Source organism: Melanotaenia boesemani, chromosome 6 (assembly GCF_017639745.1).
Source record: "Melanotaenia boesemani isolate fMelBoe1 chromosome 6, fMelBoe1.pri, whole genome shotgun sequence".
Taxonomy (NCBI): Eukaryota; Metazoa; Chordata; class Actinopteri; order Atheriniformes; family Melanotaeniidae; genus Melanotaenia; species Melanotaenia boesemani.
Genome location: NC_055687.1, coordinates 22770859 through 22787494, shown reverse-complemented (window position 1 = coordinate 22787494; position 16636 = coordinate 22770859). Strand labels below are relative to the sequence as shown.

The 16636-nt window shown below is 40.7% G+C and overlaps 2 protein-coding genes across 4 annotated transcripts; one reads left to right on the top strand and one right to left on the bottom strand.

Annotated features, from left to right (window-relative positions):
• Positions 1-276: 276 nt before the first annotated feature.
• On the top strand, positions 277-12019 carry si:dkey-34d22.1 (discoidin, CUB and LCCL domain-containing protein 1). Of its 3 annotated transcripts, none has more exons than XM_041987313.1 (15): positions 277-454; positions 2817-3038; positions 4576-4713; positions 5741-5792; positions 5873-5945; positions 6033-6166; positions 6250-6287; positions 6627-6818; positions 7003-7115; positions 8460-8634; positions 8752-8844; positions 8936-9023; positions 9405-9442; positions 9526-9627; positions 11252-12019. In XM_041987313.1, the coding sequence occupies exons 1-15, from the start codon at positions 349-351 to the stop codon at positions 11692-11694; spliced, it is 2007 nt and encodes a 668-aa protein (XP_041843247.1). In that variant the 5' UTR covers positions 277-348; the 3' UTR covers positions 11695-12019. The 3 variants fall into 3 exon arrangements, with proteins under 3 accessions (XP_041843247.1, XP_041843248.1, XP_041843249.1); XM_041987314.1 differs by having other exon boundaries at positions 279-454; positions 9529-9627; XM_041987315.1 differs by lacking the exon at positions 277-454 and adding an exon at positions 464-2711 and having other exon boundaries at positions 2786-3038.
• si:ch211-79k12.2 (uncharacterized protein LOC568844 homolog) lies at positions 12008-15445 on the bottom strand. Its single transcript, XM_041987316.1, has 3 exons — positions 15226-15445; positions 14797-15058; positions 12008-14715 (listed from the first exon to the last, which is right to left on the bottom strand). Exons 1-3 carry the CDS (start codon positions 15250-15252, stop codon positions 13217-13219), a joined length of 1788 nt encoding a protein of 595 aa, XP_041843250.1. The 5' UTR covers positions 15253-15445; the 3' UTR covers positions 12008-13216.
• Positions 15446-16636: the final 1191 nt, after the last annotated feature.

Below are 16636 nucleotides of genomic sequence, written 5' to 3'. Positions count from 1 at the left end.
TTGAAAGTGTTCCTCTTCATAATGTTGAATGTTGAATGCAGCATTTTCTGCTTTTAATACAGTGTGTACAGACAAATACCGTTACCGGAGAACTAAATTCACTGGGACCACCTTTGCAAATCATCAGTGTTATTTGGTCTCCGATCAGCCACGAACCTGCCCGCCCCTTTTGGGGAATGGAATGTTTGGGATTGTTTGATGGACAGTCGAAAAGAACCAATAGAAAGTCGATCTTACGAATCGTGGCCAATAGTAAATACCCAGTACTCTGTGCTCTAACTTTTTATTGAAGCAAGAAACGCAGCCGTCGAAGCATGCACCTTACCTCGGTCCCGCACAGCGCTGGAAATGATGCTTGCAAAGTGTGAAAACTTCGGGGATGCTGTGAAGTCTCTTATCGCCGGTTTTTGGATCACCTTTAGTGTTTGTTCTGTCGGTGTTCACGGTCAGGAGGGTAAGATAACGACAATTGTGTTACCTCTTTTGGCAAGATAAGGACTGTGACGTGAGACTGAAGTTCAAACATGTTAGCCTACTGCTGACGAGCAGCTAAACAGATTAATAACCTACTTCTCTCGCATTAAGTAATTTTTTCTGTTAGTAATAACAGATTTATAAAGTACTAGCAGAAATAAGAAGAGCATAAATTACTTAAAAAATAAGTTAAACCAAAATTTCTGTGCTATTTAAGCTAGTCATCATTATACCAACTTGACAACTGCCATTGTTTAGTAAGTTTAACTTCAGGAACTATCGATTAGTTTCTAACCTTACCCAAGCCTACAGATCATGACAGTGTTATGATTTGCTCTTAGTACTACTGTGTTACTTGGAGTCACAACGTATATCAGTGTGTACATCTACTCATGCTGCTAAAGATACACTGTGTTGCAATTAGAAGTGGGTCCTAAGGTCGACTATGTGATGTCATGGTAACATTCTTCACATACTCTTTCCTTGTCCTTGTGTTTACCTGCTGATCCCAACCATCTTTCCCATAGCTTGTTGTGTTTTTAAAGCAATAGATAATCCAAGCATGAGTCTTAGTGTACACACAGACGGAAAAAAAAAAACACAAATTAGTCTTGTAGACTATGACTCCAACAGTCAGCCATACCACAAATCTTTGTTGTTTTTGTCAGTGTCTGTGGCTTTGGTTTCCTCCCATCGGAACATGATTAAGTCCAGGAAAAATTATTCATTCTGAAACAGTTTTACCTTGTTAAGAATGCTGGCTTTGGTGGGGCCAGGTTTTGGGAGAAATATTTCAGCAAATGTGCAGTAATGCTCTGATTGACACACCAGATGGGATAAGGCTATGTAGTGACAGGTAGCACAGGTGAACATCCTGTCTGCTAGTGCGGACCTGTAAAGACCTGCCAGAAAAGCCTCAAGAAAAAAACTGGTGTGTTACTGGTGTTCTACTTGTCTGCTTTAATTCTGTCCACTTTGCAATTTATCCTCAAAATCTCCCAAACTGGTCAGGACATGCTGAACGAATATCAGTTTCAGAATTAGATTAGAAAAAGACCAGTCGGGCGAAAGATTGTAGGTGAAAGCTCAGAGAGCAGGAGACAATTACAGGCCACCCAAAACTTCCACAGCATTGCTGCCTCTGTGGCCCCCCACCGGAAGGTGACAGGTCCACGCTCTGTTGCCCACAGTTACAGTATGTCGCTTGTATGGCATTTCCAGGGAATCCTTTTGGGACTTGAGGGAGTATTAACACTCAAAAAGGTTTAGGGTATTTGGAGCTGAACAGCTTTTGGGAAGTAAGAGAACCGCTGGTGTGATTCAGGATGTGTTACACTGGGTGAACGGAAGTTTATCTAGAGGTTTCCACCTCGACACAAAAGCCAGAGCCTTATATGGAAGACAAAGATGGGGGGTGATGTTTAGACATTGTCTGACCCTGGTGTCTTTTTTCAAGTTTTGACCATTCTTGGAACACGTCACCATCTGAGGGTTTTTGGGAAAGGAGGTGTACATACCGACTCCACCGCACTTACATCTGCAACCATTATGGGAACTGACTCATTTATTTTCTCTGACCAACAGAGATATTGGACCATCTAAATATTTGTGTTTTCCATCCCATATTAAGTCTTAGTCATGGCAGTTGCAGGTCAGAGGATGTAATGAATCAACAACAAAGATATGTTATTCACAAGAAACGATTTTGCAATTCCTGTGCCTTTCCATGAAGAATATAATGTCAGTAAATGATCAGACTTCAATCTTTAGAGGATTAAATATTTGTATGCAATCTCTCCAGTGTGCAGGTTGTAGTTTTTAAGAATCAGACCATATCCTCATTGGCAGTTATGTCATAGCTCAGTTACAATCATGAACATGCCCAGGTCTGCAGGGCATGTTCAGATGAGACTTGTTAGTCGTTTGTCTTAAAATAGTACATCAGCAAAACATGTAATATTCTGCCTGTTTTATTAAAACAACATTATGTCACTTTGGTTGTGCGTTAAATGAAATCCACGCTTTCCTCAGCTCTGTTAGAATTGCAGTTTATCAGTTGAAGCATGCTTTAATATCTGCCAACAGCATAAAGAATGCATATTCCTCATCAGAGAGCAGCTGCACAGTACACCATATAGATGATACTATCAATCATTATATAGATAATGCACTTGTATCTAGCTTGCCAGGTGTTAATATTTGCTGGTTTCTCACATCCTCTTATATTCAAATCACCAAATACACAAACAAGACATGAGAAAATTCTAACTTGGAATAGTCAAATGACAACTTTAGGATTTTTTGTTGTTGCAGCTGTCTTATTGTACTCTTTTTTGTGTCAGGTAATGGCTGTGGACATACACTGCTGGGACCAGAGTCTGGCACTGTAGCATCCCAGAACTACCCAGGCACCTATCCTAGCAACACCTGGTGTAAGTGGAGGCTTCGGGTGCCAGAGGGACGGACGCTGCGGCTGCTGTTCGGAGACTTTGATATTGAGGGTGGTCCAGGCTGCAGCAATGGCTCTGTTGTTATCACAGACAAGAACGGAGAACCCACCATGGGTAAGTTCCAGGTTGATTCGGATGATGTCTCTCGTGTGTCCCCAGTATTTCTGAATGAAATACTCGCTAACAGACCCGTGCCATTACTGACGTTCTCCCAGCCATGATTATACAGACGGGGCATGCCATTCAGTTGACACACTGACAGAAGAGACATGCCCTGTTTCGCAGCTGAGACATGTATGTTTTGCAACCTGCTGCATTAATTTGTGTCTCGAGGCTGTAGGTATTTGACAGCACACCAAAATGAGGTTTGAGTGATTTAGGGGATAGAAATATTCTTTTAGGCTGCCGTTGGATTTATTATTAGATTCCAGACAACTTAATTGTTTTTATTGGTTTTTCATGTTTCAGCAAAGTTGTCCTTCCATGTAGATTTTGTTCATCACTATTTAGTTTATACTACAATCACAGAGTGCTGCTTTATAATGAAACAACACTGTTGATCAGATCACTACATTTTACAGTTTTCTTTGAACTACTATTTTTCCATCTCCAAAAGAGACTCCAAAATTTCGTTTAACTTGCCAATGTCTCTTTAAATGATCATGAGTGACCTCGTGGCTTCTTTGTGCCTGTCTAAAAAGGGTTGATGTAACAACACACAAAACGTTAGTTCAAGGAGCCTCACGCAGATCCAAGAGAGAGGATTGTTTCGGCTCTTTCTGAATAAATGTAAATGGAGTTGTAGCCACTTTTTTAAAATGCGAGAGGCAGCTTTAATTATCAATCTGTACTAGAAGTAAATTAGTAAAGATGGTTTGCAACAACCCAGAAACCACCAAGGCACATATCTGCATGAACTGGACTCTGATGAAGTACTGTTATTGCTTTCTACAAGTTTTATTGTCAAATGAGATGGAGATTAACATGTTTGGCCACAGTGACCGGATGTATGTGAGGCATTAAACTATCAATAACACTGTTGTAGCTGATAATCTTAGTGATGGTACTATCATGTTGCTGCTGGCAGATTTAGTAGAGCCACAGAAAATGAATAAAACCTCAAACTATTGGATATTTAAAGCTTGATCAGACATTGCTGGTTCAACAGGACAGTAAAGCCAGTTACACATTAAAACTTGATGTGGTTTGGACAGAGCAGAGAAGTATTAAGCTGTTGGAATGATCTTACAAAAGTCCCGAATTCAGCTTTTTAGAAAGTCAGATAAAAAAAGAAAAGCTTTACATTTTTTTTCTCATGAAAAGCATCTCTAAAATTTAAATTATTTCTAACATTTTTGCCATGAACATGGGTCAAATATCTAATCGGATTCTGCCACAAAAAGTGTCAAGAACAGGTTGCTTAGGGATATAAAACCAAATATTGTTTCTGCTGAATCATCATTTCTGACCCTGTATACAATCTAAACCACGCAATGGTGTGAGAAAACAAAAACAGATTCAATTTTGCATATCATTTTGCCTATAAAAGGTCTGTATTATACCGTCATTCAGTTCAAAGATATAATTGGAGCCCAGTATTACCGTGACATTCGTGTTTACCAGTTTGTAAGTGATGTATGTTTGTTTACAGGTCCAGTGTGTGGGAAGCTTGACGTAACACAGAAAAATGTGACCATTAAAAGCAATGAAGTGACTGTAACTTTCAAGTCAGGCCCACACCGCACTGGACGAGGCTTCCTATTGTCGTATGGAACAGACCAGAATCCAGGTTAGCCGTTTATTTTATCCAGTCTGGTTTCAGTCATACTGGTAAACTCTGTAACTGGTTCATTGTTGTTATGAAGTGCATGATTACAATGTTTGACAAGCGTCTTAAGTCCACAAATGCCTGATTAATAGTTGCGTGCGCTTATGCACAAGTGTACACTGCTGTAATTTGAATATTTATCTGTGTATATATGTGCTTGTGTATTGATGTTTATGAGTCTATGAGTCAGGCTTATTGGCATTCATCCTCTGTCGCTATCTTTGCTCTGGCATGTTTGCTCAGAAAACAAGAGTAAGGCGTCTTTTCTCAGACTGAATGAAGTGAGGCCTCAGGCTTCAGTCTGTCACATGGACTGACTTAATCCTTCCCCCAGTCTTCATCACACTGTTAACTACTGCAAGCCCACAACCATCCCATGCATTTTACTGTAAGATCTCTCAGCTCAGAGGCTGCAGGTTTGGCTGTTAACGCTCCATCAATTCCACACTAAATTCTCACATGTGCACACACACATTTATTTAGGATTTAAAGGCCAAAACTCGGAAAACAAAAGATGATCAGAATTTTTTTTTTTAAATGACTGTGTAGAGTCTCTGACCTCCCTGCTATTAATTAAACTCACATGTTCTCTAAATGAAAAAAATCTTAACGTCACAGTATGTATCATAGTTTCCTGTTTTTCTCGGAGTTGTTTATAAAATCCGTCTGTGTCTGGAGCTGTGCAGACACACAAACCACTGTCCGTTAACTGTGATCACACAGGGTCCATTCACTGTACTCGTGAACTGTGACTAAGGGACAGTAACAAAGGGTTCAGTCACATTAACAGTGATGACCGCCCGTCCCCCCTAATATAGCACATTTAGAGCATGCCAGACGGTCTCACACAGAATCTGGGATTGTGCGATTGAGCAAATGGTGGAGTGGGATCATTATGTAAGCCCGAGATACAGGGTCTTATACTGTTCAGTCTGCCAACACTTTCCAAGAAGGTGTAGATTAATTTTAATATCCTACTTTTTTCCAGATGTTATCTCTTGTTTACAAAGGGGATCTCATTTTAGCTCGCAGCATTTGAGGTAAGCAGTTGTTGCCTAAAGTAGAGTCCGTTTCAGTGGAGCTGCAAGTGATTCTTATGTGTTACTCTGCTGCTTCTCAGCGTATACTGCCCTGCTGGATGTAAGGATGTCACTGGGGACGTTTGGGGGAACTCTGAACAAGGTTACAGAGATGTAAGCACAAAACATTTCATTTGGTCAAGCTGTGTTTTTATTATTATACATGTTTTAAAGTGCTCCTTATCAACCTCTCTGCCACAGACCTCTGTCCTGTGCAAATCTGCTGTCCATGCTGGAGCCACATCTAATACTTTGGGGGGTCGCATCACTGTGAATCGAGAGAGAAGTCTTACCCTCTATGAATCCACCTTTGCCAATGGAATCCTCTCTAAAATGTGTGTTGATGTATTGAATATTTTAGATCATAGTAATGTCTCTCATGAGCCAGGCTGACCTTTCATTGGTGCTCTTTTAACAGGGGATCATTATCTGAGAAGAAGCTGCTTTTCAGCCAAGGTATTATTCAGCCATGACATTTATAACTACATGCTGCAAATTTTCCAATTTATCCAGATATCTTTACATGTTTTTTTAAGCCAGTTTGCTTCAGGCAAAACATTATTTACATTCCTGCTGTTTATGTCTCAAAACAAACTGTAGTGTTTTGAATGTTAGAAATTAACATTTCCCCCCTTCAGAACAAGCATAAGCATATATTCTTTACAACACATGATAAAAGAAAATCAGCTTTTTGATTTAAACATTTTAGGTGGCTAACGTTGTTGTATATGAAATGGAACAATTACATAATGGACCACTTTCATCAGTCAATTCTTTCCTCTTGTCCCTGAACAGAATGTAACAACATCCTGGCGGTCTCGGGTCTGAATGCTTCTTCTTTCTGGGACAAAAACAATCAAGAGCACAGAATGTTCTCATCCTCCAAAAACATGGAACCTAGCCATGACTTCCTACACTGGACAGCAGACAGCAGCGATCTGAAGCCATGGGTAGAGATAGAGCTAGCTGACAGAAGCACCGTCGCAGGTAAAACATGTACATTTATACTTATTAAAAACATTAAAATGTGCTCCAATGCAGCTGTTTAATAGATAGCTTTAGCTGAATTTTTATATTCATTCTTATTGTAAAGAATAAAGCTAAATCTAACATTTTTCGATAATATTATTTAATAATATGTTAAAGTAATCTCGTTACCCTCTTTTATCAGGAATAATAACAACAGGATCAGTTGAGTACTACATAGAATCCTACAGTCTTCATTTCAGTAAGGACAGAAAGAACTGGAAGCCTTTCAGGGGGGCTCTGAGCAAAGAACAAAAGGTTTGTGTTGCATTGTACACTTAGAATACTGTTACATACAAAACTGACAGCAACTGAACCCATCTGCTTCTTTTCCAAAAGTTTCTGAATTACAACATCTGCCAAAAATAGCAGAATCACTACTCACAGAGGATGTTGATTTAGTTGTTCCCTTTGCCAAGACGGGGGTCATGTATTCAGTCTGTCTGTTAGCAATATAACTCAAAAAGTTATGGATGAATTGTAATTAAATTTTCAGGAAATGTCAGCAATGGAATAAGGAACATGTGATTACATCGTGGGGGTGATCCGTATGGATCCAGGAATTCTTTTTAAAGGATTCTTTACTATTAGGAGATAGGGATAATTTGCCATTAGAGCATCTAACTTGATGAATAATTCCCAGAATCAGTGGCAAAAAATGAATAAATAAATACAAATAACATCATATTAGATGTTAAATACACTAACAGCCAACCCAGATTGCTGTCATTAGAGAAAATGCAAATTTCTTAAATAACCTCAAGACTTTTTTAGTCATTTGCTTCATCTTGTTGTCTATGGGAGTGTTTCCAGGGTCAGGGATTATACATGAGATGTGGCATCTACCCTGGTGATGGAAGATGGAGACACACTAGATAGAGAAGTATACATAAGAGTATTGGCATGGGGTTGGTAACTGGGTGGGCTGTTGGGCCTTTTGGGGGTTTTCTCTGGTGAGTGGCCCTATGGCTTGGCAGAGGTTTGTGCTCTCTGAGTGCTTCTAGTTTTTTTTTCTAGACTTAAACCTACAAATAAAATTACAGAAAATTAATTTAGATTTCAAAGGTAAATTTGTTAAGTTGTTAAATAATTTAGGATTATATCTGTGATCTTTTCTATGTTTTGTTAGTGGGATTTTTTTTTTAAGTAAAATTGAACAATGAAATAAACTTCCTCTCTCTACCTTCTCTCTTTTTTAAGCCTTGAGGCTGTGTTCACTGCAGTAATCCTACAAAGTCATAATAACATTATCCTTATCTCTCCATAATAAAGAATCCTTAAAAAAATCCCTTAATCCAGACAGTGATCTGGATCACCCCCCAAATCCAATCACTTGTTTCTTATTCCATTTCTGACATTCCCTGAAAGTTTCATCAAAATCCGTCCATAACTTTCTGAGTTTTCTTGCTAACAGACAGACAAACAAACGCCACCAAATACATGACCTCTACCTTGGCAGAGGTAAACAACATATGCTCTGGTGTGGTTGGATCAATTGAGACCCCAATTACTCAAATTTAAGTGTTAATTGTGGAAACATTGCAGCGGTAAATTCTGTGACAGAGTTCTCTGTGAGTGAATAACTTTATCTTTGGCTTCTAGGTGTTTCAGGCCTACACCGATGGCCACCTTAAAGTGCTCAACAGCTTGTTTCCTGCTGTGGTGGCCCGATTTGTTCGTCTGCAGCCATTGATCTGGCACAGAAGAGCTTCAGTTCAGGTCAAAGTTGTGGGCTGTCCTGCTCCAAAGGCCACACCAAGGTCACGGCCCCCAGCAGGTAAGCAAAAGCTACCAGACTTCCAGTTTACTCATAGTACATTTTATCTGTTTGTGTGATTAGAGCAGCAGTCAGGTGTTTCAGATGTTACGTTTGTCTGTCCTCCTACTCCTACAGAATCTCCACCCATCAAAGTTAACATTCAGACCTCACGCCCAAGCCCCTCTCCCAACCCCACAGAGGGCTCAGTGCTAGTGGAGACAACACTAAGTATGAACCATCTCTGTAATATGGTAGAACTTTACTTCATCTTTGTACTTGTTCGGCTGTTTAGTCACTCAGACACAATACACTCTTGCAGGTTCCAGCCAGCCAGCGATTGTGGGAGTGGTCCTGGGACTGATCATGTGTGGGAGCTGTTTGTTGGCTGGAGTCTGGTGGAAACGAAGGTACTGTCCATTAAAAATTCTTTCATTTTTTATGTTCATTTTACACATGATGTAAGACTTCAAATAGTTTAGTTTTTTCTTTCTGCTAAATATCTTTTAATTATTTAACTGTTCAGTCACAGACTTCTGAAAAAAATTGCTTTAGTTGCTTATCATAACTGGCTTTTGTTTGATGGAAAGTTCGAAGCCCAGATGAATTTTTTTTACTAGATATATGACAAAGAATCTCTGCAAATCCTCTCATTTGAATTGTGAGGTTATTATGTGTCAGAGTTAACAGACAAGTGAAAGGAAAAGAAAAAGCTGACTGCTTATCAGACACAGAAACTGTAGTGTGTATGGAAAATACCTTCATGGTCCCTATTCATTTTCTCTGTATAGGAAAAAAGAGTCACAAATGAAGTACTCTTTACCCACAGGTAAGTCAATCATTTACATTTTTGAGTATTTTTAATAGAGCGTTAAAAACACTGACTATGACTCTGTGTGTCTTTGTATCAAGCAGGTTGTCAGAGTTTTAAGTCAAAGAGTCCACAGTCAGAGATCATTTCCTTCCCGCTGGAGCGAAATGTTCATGATGCTCTGCCATGTCCCCCTGTTAATGGTGAGAATTGATGCACGTTAGATGGTTTTGATTTTTCTTCTGTTTTTTTACTGAACACTATTGCATCTGTTTTTCCCTCCTCTGTTCATCCCCTTCAGTCTCTGGCTTTGGGGGCCACTGTGAGCAGCTCATGACATGCTTGACAAGCAAACACATCTCTCTGCAGGCTGTCTATTCTTTCCCCTGGCTCAACCCATCACCCAGTCGCAGTATAAACATTCCTTTCTTTGGTCTACAGAGCTTCTCTGAAAGAGACTCGTGAATTGGAGCTAGATAAAGGCCGCCCTAGAGAGACCCCCACCCCACCTAGCAGTCCCATCTCTGCCTCCTAGATCCCCTCCCCCCCAGCAAGGCAGCCCTTTACTCAGGCCTCTGCTGATAAACAAGACAATGCTAAGACATTAATAGCTTCCTGCAAACACCACAGCCTTTTTTTTAAGGAGGAAGAGTTTGTGGAGTCTGCTTGGATGGAAAAGCTACATTTTAAACTTAATCACTGTAATTACAGGAGACTTTGGTGGACATGCAAGTTCATGGACTTGCTTGATATTGTCCTGGCAGGAGATTGCTTTGGTTGAAAAGCAAATCTCATACTGAAAGGATGCTGATCTATGATAACTAATTTCATATCCATTTAATAATGTTTTTCAATTATTAACAGACTATTAAAATTGATCTACTATTATGTTTAAAGCTCATAAAATGATTCTGATACCAGTATGCATTTTGTACGAGTCATGTTTGGACTACCAGGTAGTTTTACTGCCAATTGATGTTATGTCCAGGACTAATAAATTCAGCAGTCACGAGCTGCTCGGGGCAACATCTAGCACATCTCCTTGCTTGCTCAATAAAACCCTTAGTCATGGTCTAGGGCACAGCTGTACATGTGATGTTTGATCCACCTAAAAGGTTTCCTGTCACTTAGCTGGAATCCACTAGCAACCCATGGCAGATCAAATCTAATTCAAGTCACTAATGGCTGCAGAATGATGGCAGAATGTGCACCCAGCCATCTAAACTCATTCAGAAAAGATTATGCTTCGTCTTGACTGCTGTGTCCTTCTCAGGAATGTTGTCTGGTACTGCCACCCCCTCACAACCTAGATTCAGTCCACACTCTTCTGATTTGTACTTGCGTGATGGTGAAACAACCAAATGCTGTCAGAGCAGATCGTCCCTTTACCTTCAAGAATCTATTTAAAACTTGTCTCTTCAGAGAGCATCTCCTTTCTTAACACATCTGACACTCTAACAATGCCTGTCCTGAACTCAGCTGTTTTTCTGTACCCTTTCCTCTTTAGACAGTATTTATGTTGGTATCCTCTGGATTATTTTTTGGCTTTGACCAGTAACTTCATGGAGTCTGAACTTGTTGCAGGATAACCACTAAGAGCTTTCTTTTACTGGACTGCATTATATTCAGTTCTTTATGATTTGATTAGAATTGCATATGTCCCACGGTGTCCCTAAAAGCTGATGGTTGCGTATATGACAGGTCTTCTGTAGCAAATTGTATTAAATATATATTAAGCCACTAACTTACCAGAAACCTAGACCTTTGTGTTATTAATTACAGATGCTGTGTAGGGCTAGTTTTCATTCCTTTTTTTTACCTTTCCAGATTATGCTGCTCCTGCACTTCCATCTGTTGGACAGAAAGTCGGTTCAACATTTAGACCTTCCTCAGATGAGAACTACACCACCCCCTTCCCCTGCGTACATTATGACACTCCAGGCAACCTTCCAGAATATGCCGAGCCACTTCCTCCTGAGCCTGAGTATGCTACACCTTTCACTGAGCTGCACTCTGAGCCTAACTTTCCATCTCTGATCGGGATACACCATGGCCATAAACACAGACCTCATGTTCCAGCACCCTCCACAGGTGTCAGGACAACAGCCAGCCACAGTCAATATGACTGCCCTTCACACAGGATGCTGTCCAATGGCTACTGCACTCCTGCTGTACACACCAGCGGCCCTCGGCCAGTCAGTGTGGTCTATGCAGAGCCCAAATCCAGTGACTCTTTACTACAGAAGCACACATATGAGGAGCCTCTGTAAGTGCAGTAACCTTGCATATATGGAAGAGAAGGCTCTAGAGCCAGAGCATTTGTGGGACCAGAGGAGCACATGAAGCAATCTCAGAAGAACACTAAGAGAGTGTCCTGCACAGTGCACTACTGCTCACCTCCCAGTGAGAGATGCACCCAGAGATCAGGAGTCACTTTGGACCACTATACATGGAGTATATCAGGGTACACTACTCAGAGTACAGGATGATCTGAGAGCCATATGGGTGCAAATATTTTCTTTCAGGAAGTATGTGATAGTATAGTTATTGTTCTTGTGATGCACAAAGAAAATATAGGCTTGGTGGTGTCGGATATTTTTTTACTGATCAAATGTTAAATCACGAGCTGCACTTTCCAAAAACGACTACAGAAATGTATCCAAGTCTATTTAACAGATTATACGTAAACATGTTAATACATAACAGTGGACTAAATGTTACTTGTCCTCACAAAACATTATTTACAATGTAGATTTTTGTCATTTGTTTAAGAAGCACAGTAAATGGTACACTGTAACAAAGTGGTTGTGAATGTTATGATTACGTTTAACCACTAGGTGGCTCTGGTGAGCTTCAGGTGTCTAACTGATGTAATGTTGTGTCTGCTGGATGTAAATCATCATCACTCTTTTGTTACATATATTAAAAATTACATTTTAAAAACTGCTTTGATTGTAAAAATGCAACAGAAAGGCACAAACATACAAGGTGGTGGTGTGATAGACCACTTTTACCTCTGAAGAAGAAAAATATATATAACAAACACTAATAGGATTTTTTATTATTTTTGCTGCTACACAAACTTTCCATAAATGAAATATTTATGGACTTTATTGAAAATTATTTTTTTAAATCCTCAATACTTACACACCAATGCCATGCCATGTTTACTGAATTTATTTTTGATGTATGTGAATGGGAATTTTAGATCCCAAATGGAGGAAATTAGTAAACAATATATATTTATGACAGAATTAGTTCCTACTTATTTAACATGAAAAGTAAACTGATTTTTTTCCTTTTTTAATACTGAAAAATTGAAGATCAAGTAACAGTTTACACCAGTATAAAGAAATGTTGCACAAAGGTCCTCAAATTAAAATTCTTAGAGGCTTTGTATTTTCATAGAATGAGAAAACATTTCTACCACCGAATAAGGCACAATAACAGTCATATTAATAAAATACTAGTTGAGTTGGTGTGTTTGACAGAAACAGATGGTTCAATGTCAGTTTAAGTAAGACTTAAACCATGAACCGGATTACCTGTATGTTAAGTCCATATTATTGTGGATAAATACCTTGTTAATTTCCTATGGTGAGCTTTACACAATTGCCCAGAAGTTCATTGTTATCCATTGAATTACACTGGTAGCAAAAAAAAATGTTGTAAAGCAATACATAAACATTTGAAAGAAGTCATGATAACAATCTACACTAATACTTAAATGACTTATAAAATTACTTAGGCGGTTTCAATAGTCAGTCAATTAACATCAGTATTAATTCAGCCTTAATCGCTGTGATCGTGAACACCCTCATTTGTGCTGCAGTCTTTCCTCTGCCCCTCTTCCTCCACTCTGCCCTCATGAGAGTAATGGGCCAGTGTCTGATGTCTGTTCCTAGATGGAGCATCTTTAAAACGCAGACCACAGTCCTCGCATGCATACAGAAGCCCCTCGCTCTGGCCGCCATCTCCCCCTGCCTGCGATTTGCTCCCATTTCCACTGGTGATAGTGGAGCTCTGTTGGGCAGCAATCAGCTCTGAGGACAGAAGGGAATTTGGAGCTGTGTGAAAGTCACTATCTGGGCTGTTATTTGTATTTAGCTCAACACTGGTTGTGGGCAAAGTTCTTGGGCGACCAGGAGAACAACCCCCAGCTCCTGTCTCTCCGGTAGGTTCAGGAGCCAGTCCGTGGACTGTGCGGTAATGGAAGCGGATCCCAGAGCGGTTGGAAAAGCCTTTCCCACAGACGCTGCAGGTGAAGGGCCTTTCTCCTGTGTGGATGCGAGTGTGGATTTTAAGAGCTCCTGACTGGGTGAAGCACTTTCCACACTGGCTACAACGATAGGGCTTCTCTCCTGTGTGGGTCCGCTGGTGGGCCCTAACTCCTGCAAGATGTGGAAACCCCCTGCCGCAGAAGCCACATGAATATGGTCTTTCACCTGTATGGATCCGTTTGTGGATCTTCAGAGCTCCTGACTGGCTGAAACTCTTCCCACATTCAGAGCAGGAGTAGGGTCGGGCACCAGTGTGCACATTGAGGTGTATGCGGAGGTTGCTATGCGAGTTGAAGGCTCGACCGCATTCTGTACAAAGGAAGCCAGGTTGTTTGTGAGCATGCTCAGAGCGCTGGTGCTGCAGTAGCTGCGACGGTCTGGAAAACGAGGCTGAGCAGTGCATACAGGGATGCAGCGGTAAAAGGGTCCTGCCTCTTTCTTCTTGTTGCTCTGTTTGTCTTTGCTGGCGGTGGCAGACCTGAGAACAGGCAGGAAGGGAGCACTGGCAGGACAAACAAGAAAGAGGGCCAGAAAGTTGTGCTGAGCGGGCAAGCTGAGGACAGGGTAGGCAGGACGTTAAAGGACAGTGGTGGTGATGAAAATGATGATGGGCATGTGTGTGAGAAAAAGGGGAATCCGTGCCCTCTTGGTGGCTCAGGAACTGGGAACAGGTTTGTAGGCCACGGTGGCAACACAAGCAAGGAAACATAGAAAAATGGGACAAACATGCTCGGGAAGGGGGAGCATCAGAGTTTTGTTCTTGGGTTTGTGTTCCTCTATCTGCCTCCTCTTCAGTCTGTCGTTGGCTGGACAGCCTGAACTGCAGCTCTGAGGCGGTGACGCTGCTCCTGTTACTGGGTATAGTGGTGTCTGGTGAGCAAATGTTGATGCTAAGGTCTTTGGGCTGGTGTGTTGGTGATGACAAAGATTGTCTAGGTAGTAAAGTTTCAAGAGATGGGTGGGCACTGGAGAACGGACAGCCAGGACAGGTGCAAGCATGAACACCTAAACCTAAAAAACAAATAGAAATTAATCAATAGATATTTTGCAGAAGGAAAATAAGTGAAAAGTTATATTTGGTAAGCTTCCCACCTTCTCTGTCTCTTACTTCTCCCATCCTCTGTGTTGCCCCAGGCTGGATCGATCTGCCTGGGGCTGCCCTTCCTCGTTCCTGGGCAGGTCGAGGCGGCTGTAGAGGTTCAAGTGAAGAAGCTTTGATCCCTAGAGCAGCTGAACCAGCAGCAGTCACGCCCCACGCTGCGTTGAGCATATCTGGCTGTTTTTTAGAGGGGTTTCCAGATGAGAGGAGGTCACCAATGAACTGATGCATCTCCATCCAGGAACACTGAGCATGCTGCGACAGGTACATAAAGCAAACACCGTTTTACACTGAAGGCCGAGTTATTTATAGCTGGTAGTAAATTAAAGAAGTCGTGACCTGAGCTGCAACTATCCACGCCTCGCAAAATGGACTGTTATGCCACGTTTTACACGAATGAGGTGACAGCGTCGATTACTTACAATGTCGCCACCCTTGTCTTTGTCCATGAACGTTAGCGCAGGATCGACAACTCTGCTATACAAACTTAATTTTAACTCTTCACACACTACGGTTTAAAACAACAAAAGCGACGAAAACAATCATTACATCTACACACTTGTAATGACATCATTATACTTCGACGTGCAGCCCACTTCAAACGTCCTGTCAGCCGACGTTTTGTTTCCGGGTTTTAAAGTCACGTGACAGAAGCTCCCTTTTTTTGTTTTTCTTCTCTTTTAACGGTGGTAATAAACTAAGCTATACAAACACGCACTCAATAAATACAATTTTTTTCTGATTAGCTAAACTACAAAAGCACAGGAAAAACAGACTGTAAGCACCACAAAAACTTAATTTTTGGCTCTCGGGCTTTTCAGTGTCGGCACTCTACATCAAACACAACAACAGTCAGATGGAAACAGCTGATTGCGGCTCCAGAAAATGGAATAAGATAGGGGAAGATGCGTGAAAAACTAAAAATAAGTGGAAGCAAAACTGCAGTCGTGAACAAAAATAGAGAATTAGTCATAGTGCTGATGACCAAAACTACTCGCTTCATTTGTCTGTGAATAAAAGACTGACCACATCTTTACATGTGACACAATAGTAGCCGGTAATATCTGGGTTTCACATCGGACACTACACAATGTCAAAAGCCATTATTAACAGTGTGTAAGAGAGACAATTTTTTTTCTTGTGGCTGAGGTATCTAAATATAGCATTTCATAAGACACACTCAAGTTTTTACCATATAAGGTTCTCTGTCCTAGAGACTGGACTCACACACGAACATAAGACATATATGGGATATAACATATATAACATCCTAAGCACACGAACATCCTATATGTACACTTGGGTCTAATCTGTGATTGGCCAATTCAGTACTCAGGAATGTCTTTGTCTAAAGAATATATAAGACCACAGTCCACATCTGGTCTTCTTGTTCCAATCCCAGACCTCCAGATCTTCTGCAGAGATCTGTTTAAGATGTCATTTTTTGTATTAAACTATCATTTTTATACATAAAACTGATGCCTGGAGCTCTTCTTTTACCTCAAAGTATTTTTGCCACACCACTAGCTTAAAGTAATTCACTACAAAATAGCATGATCCAGAGGAGAAGATCATCATATGATGAAGTCATCACAGAAACGACTATGAAGGAAGGAAACAACAGTACAGCACAGAGAAGAGAGGAGAAGTTGTCAACCAGATGATGGCTTCACAAAACTACTAAATGTTATCAAGGACAATAAACAGCAAAATGCCATCACAGACTATTTCTCCACAACACCTGCTTTCACAAAATACACCACAAGGTTTGGCACAAAACTGCCAATTAAAGCTTCCTGATGTTTATTAAAAGATGAATCAGGCCGCATTGTT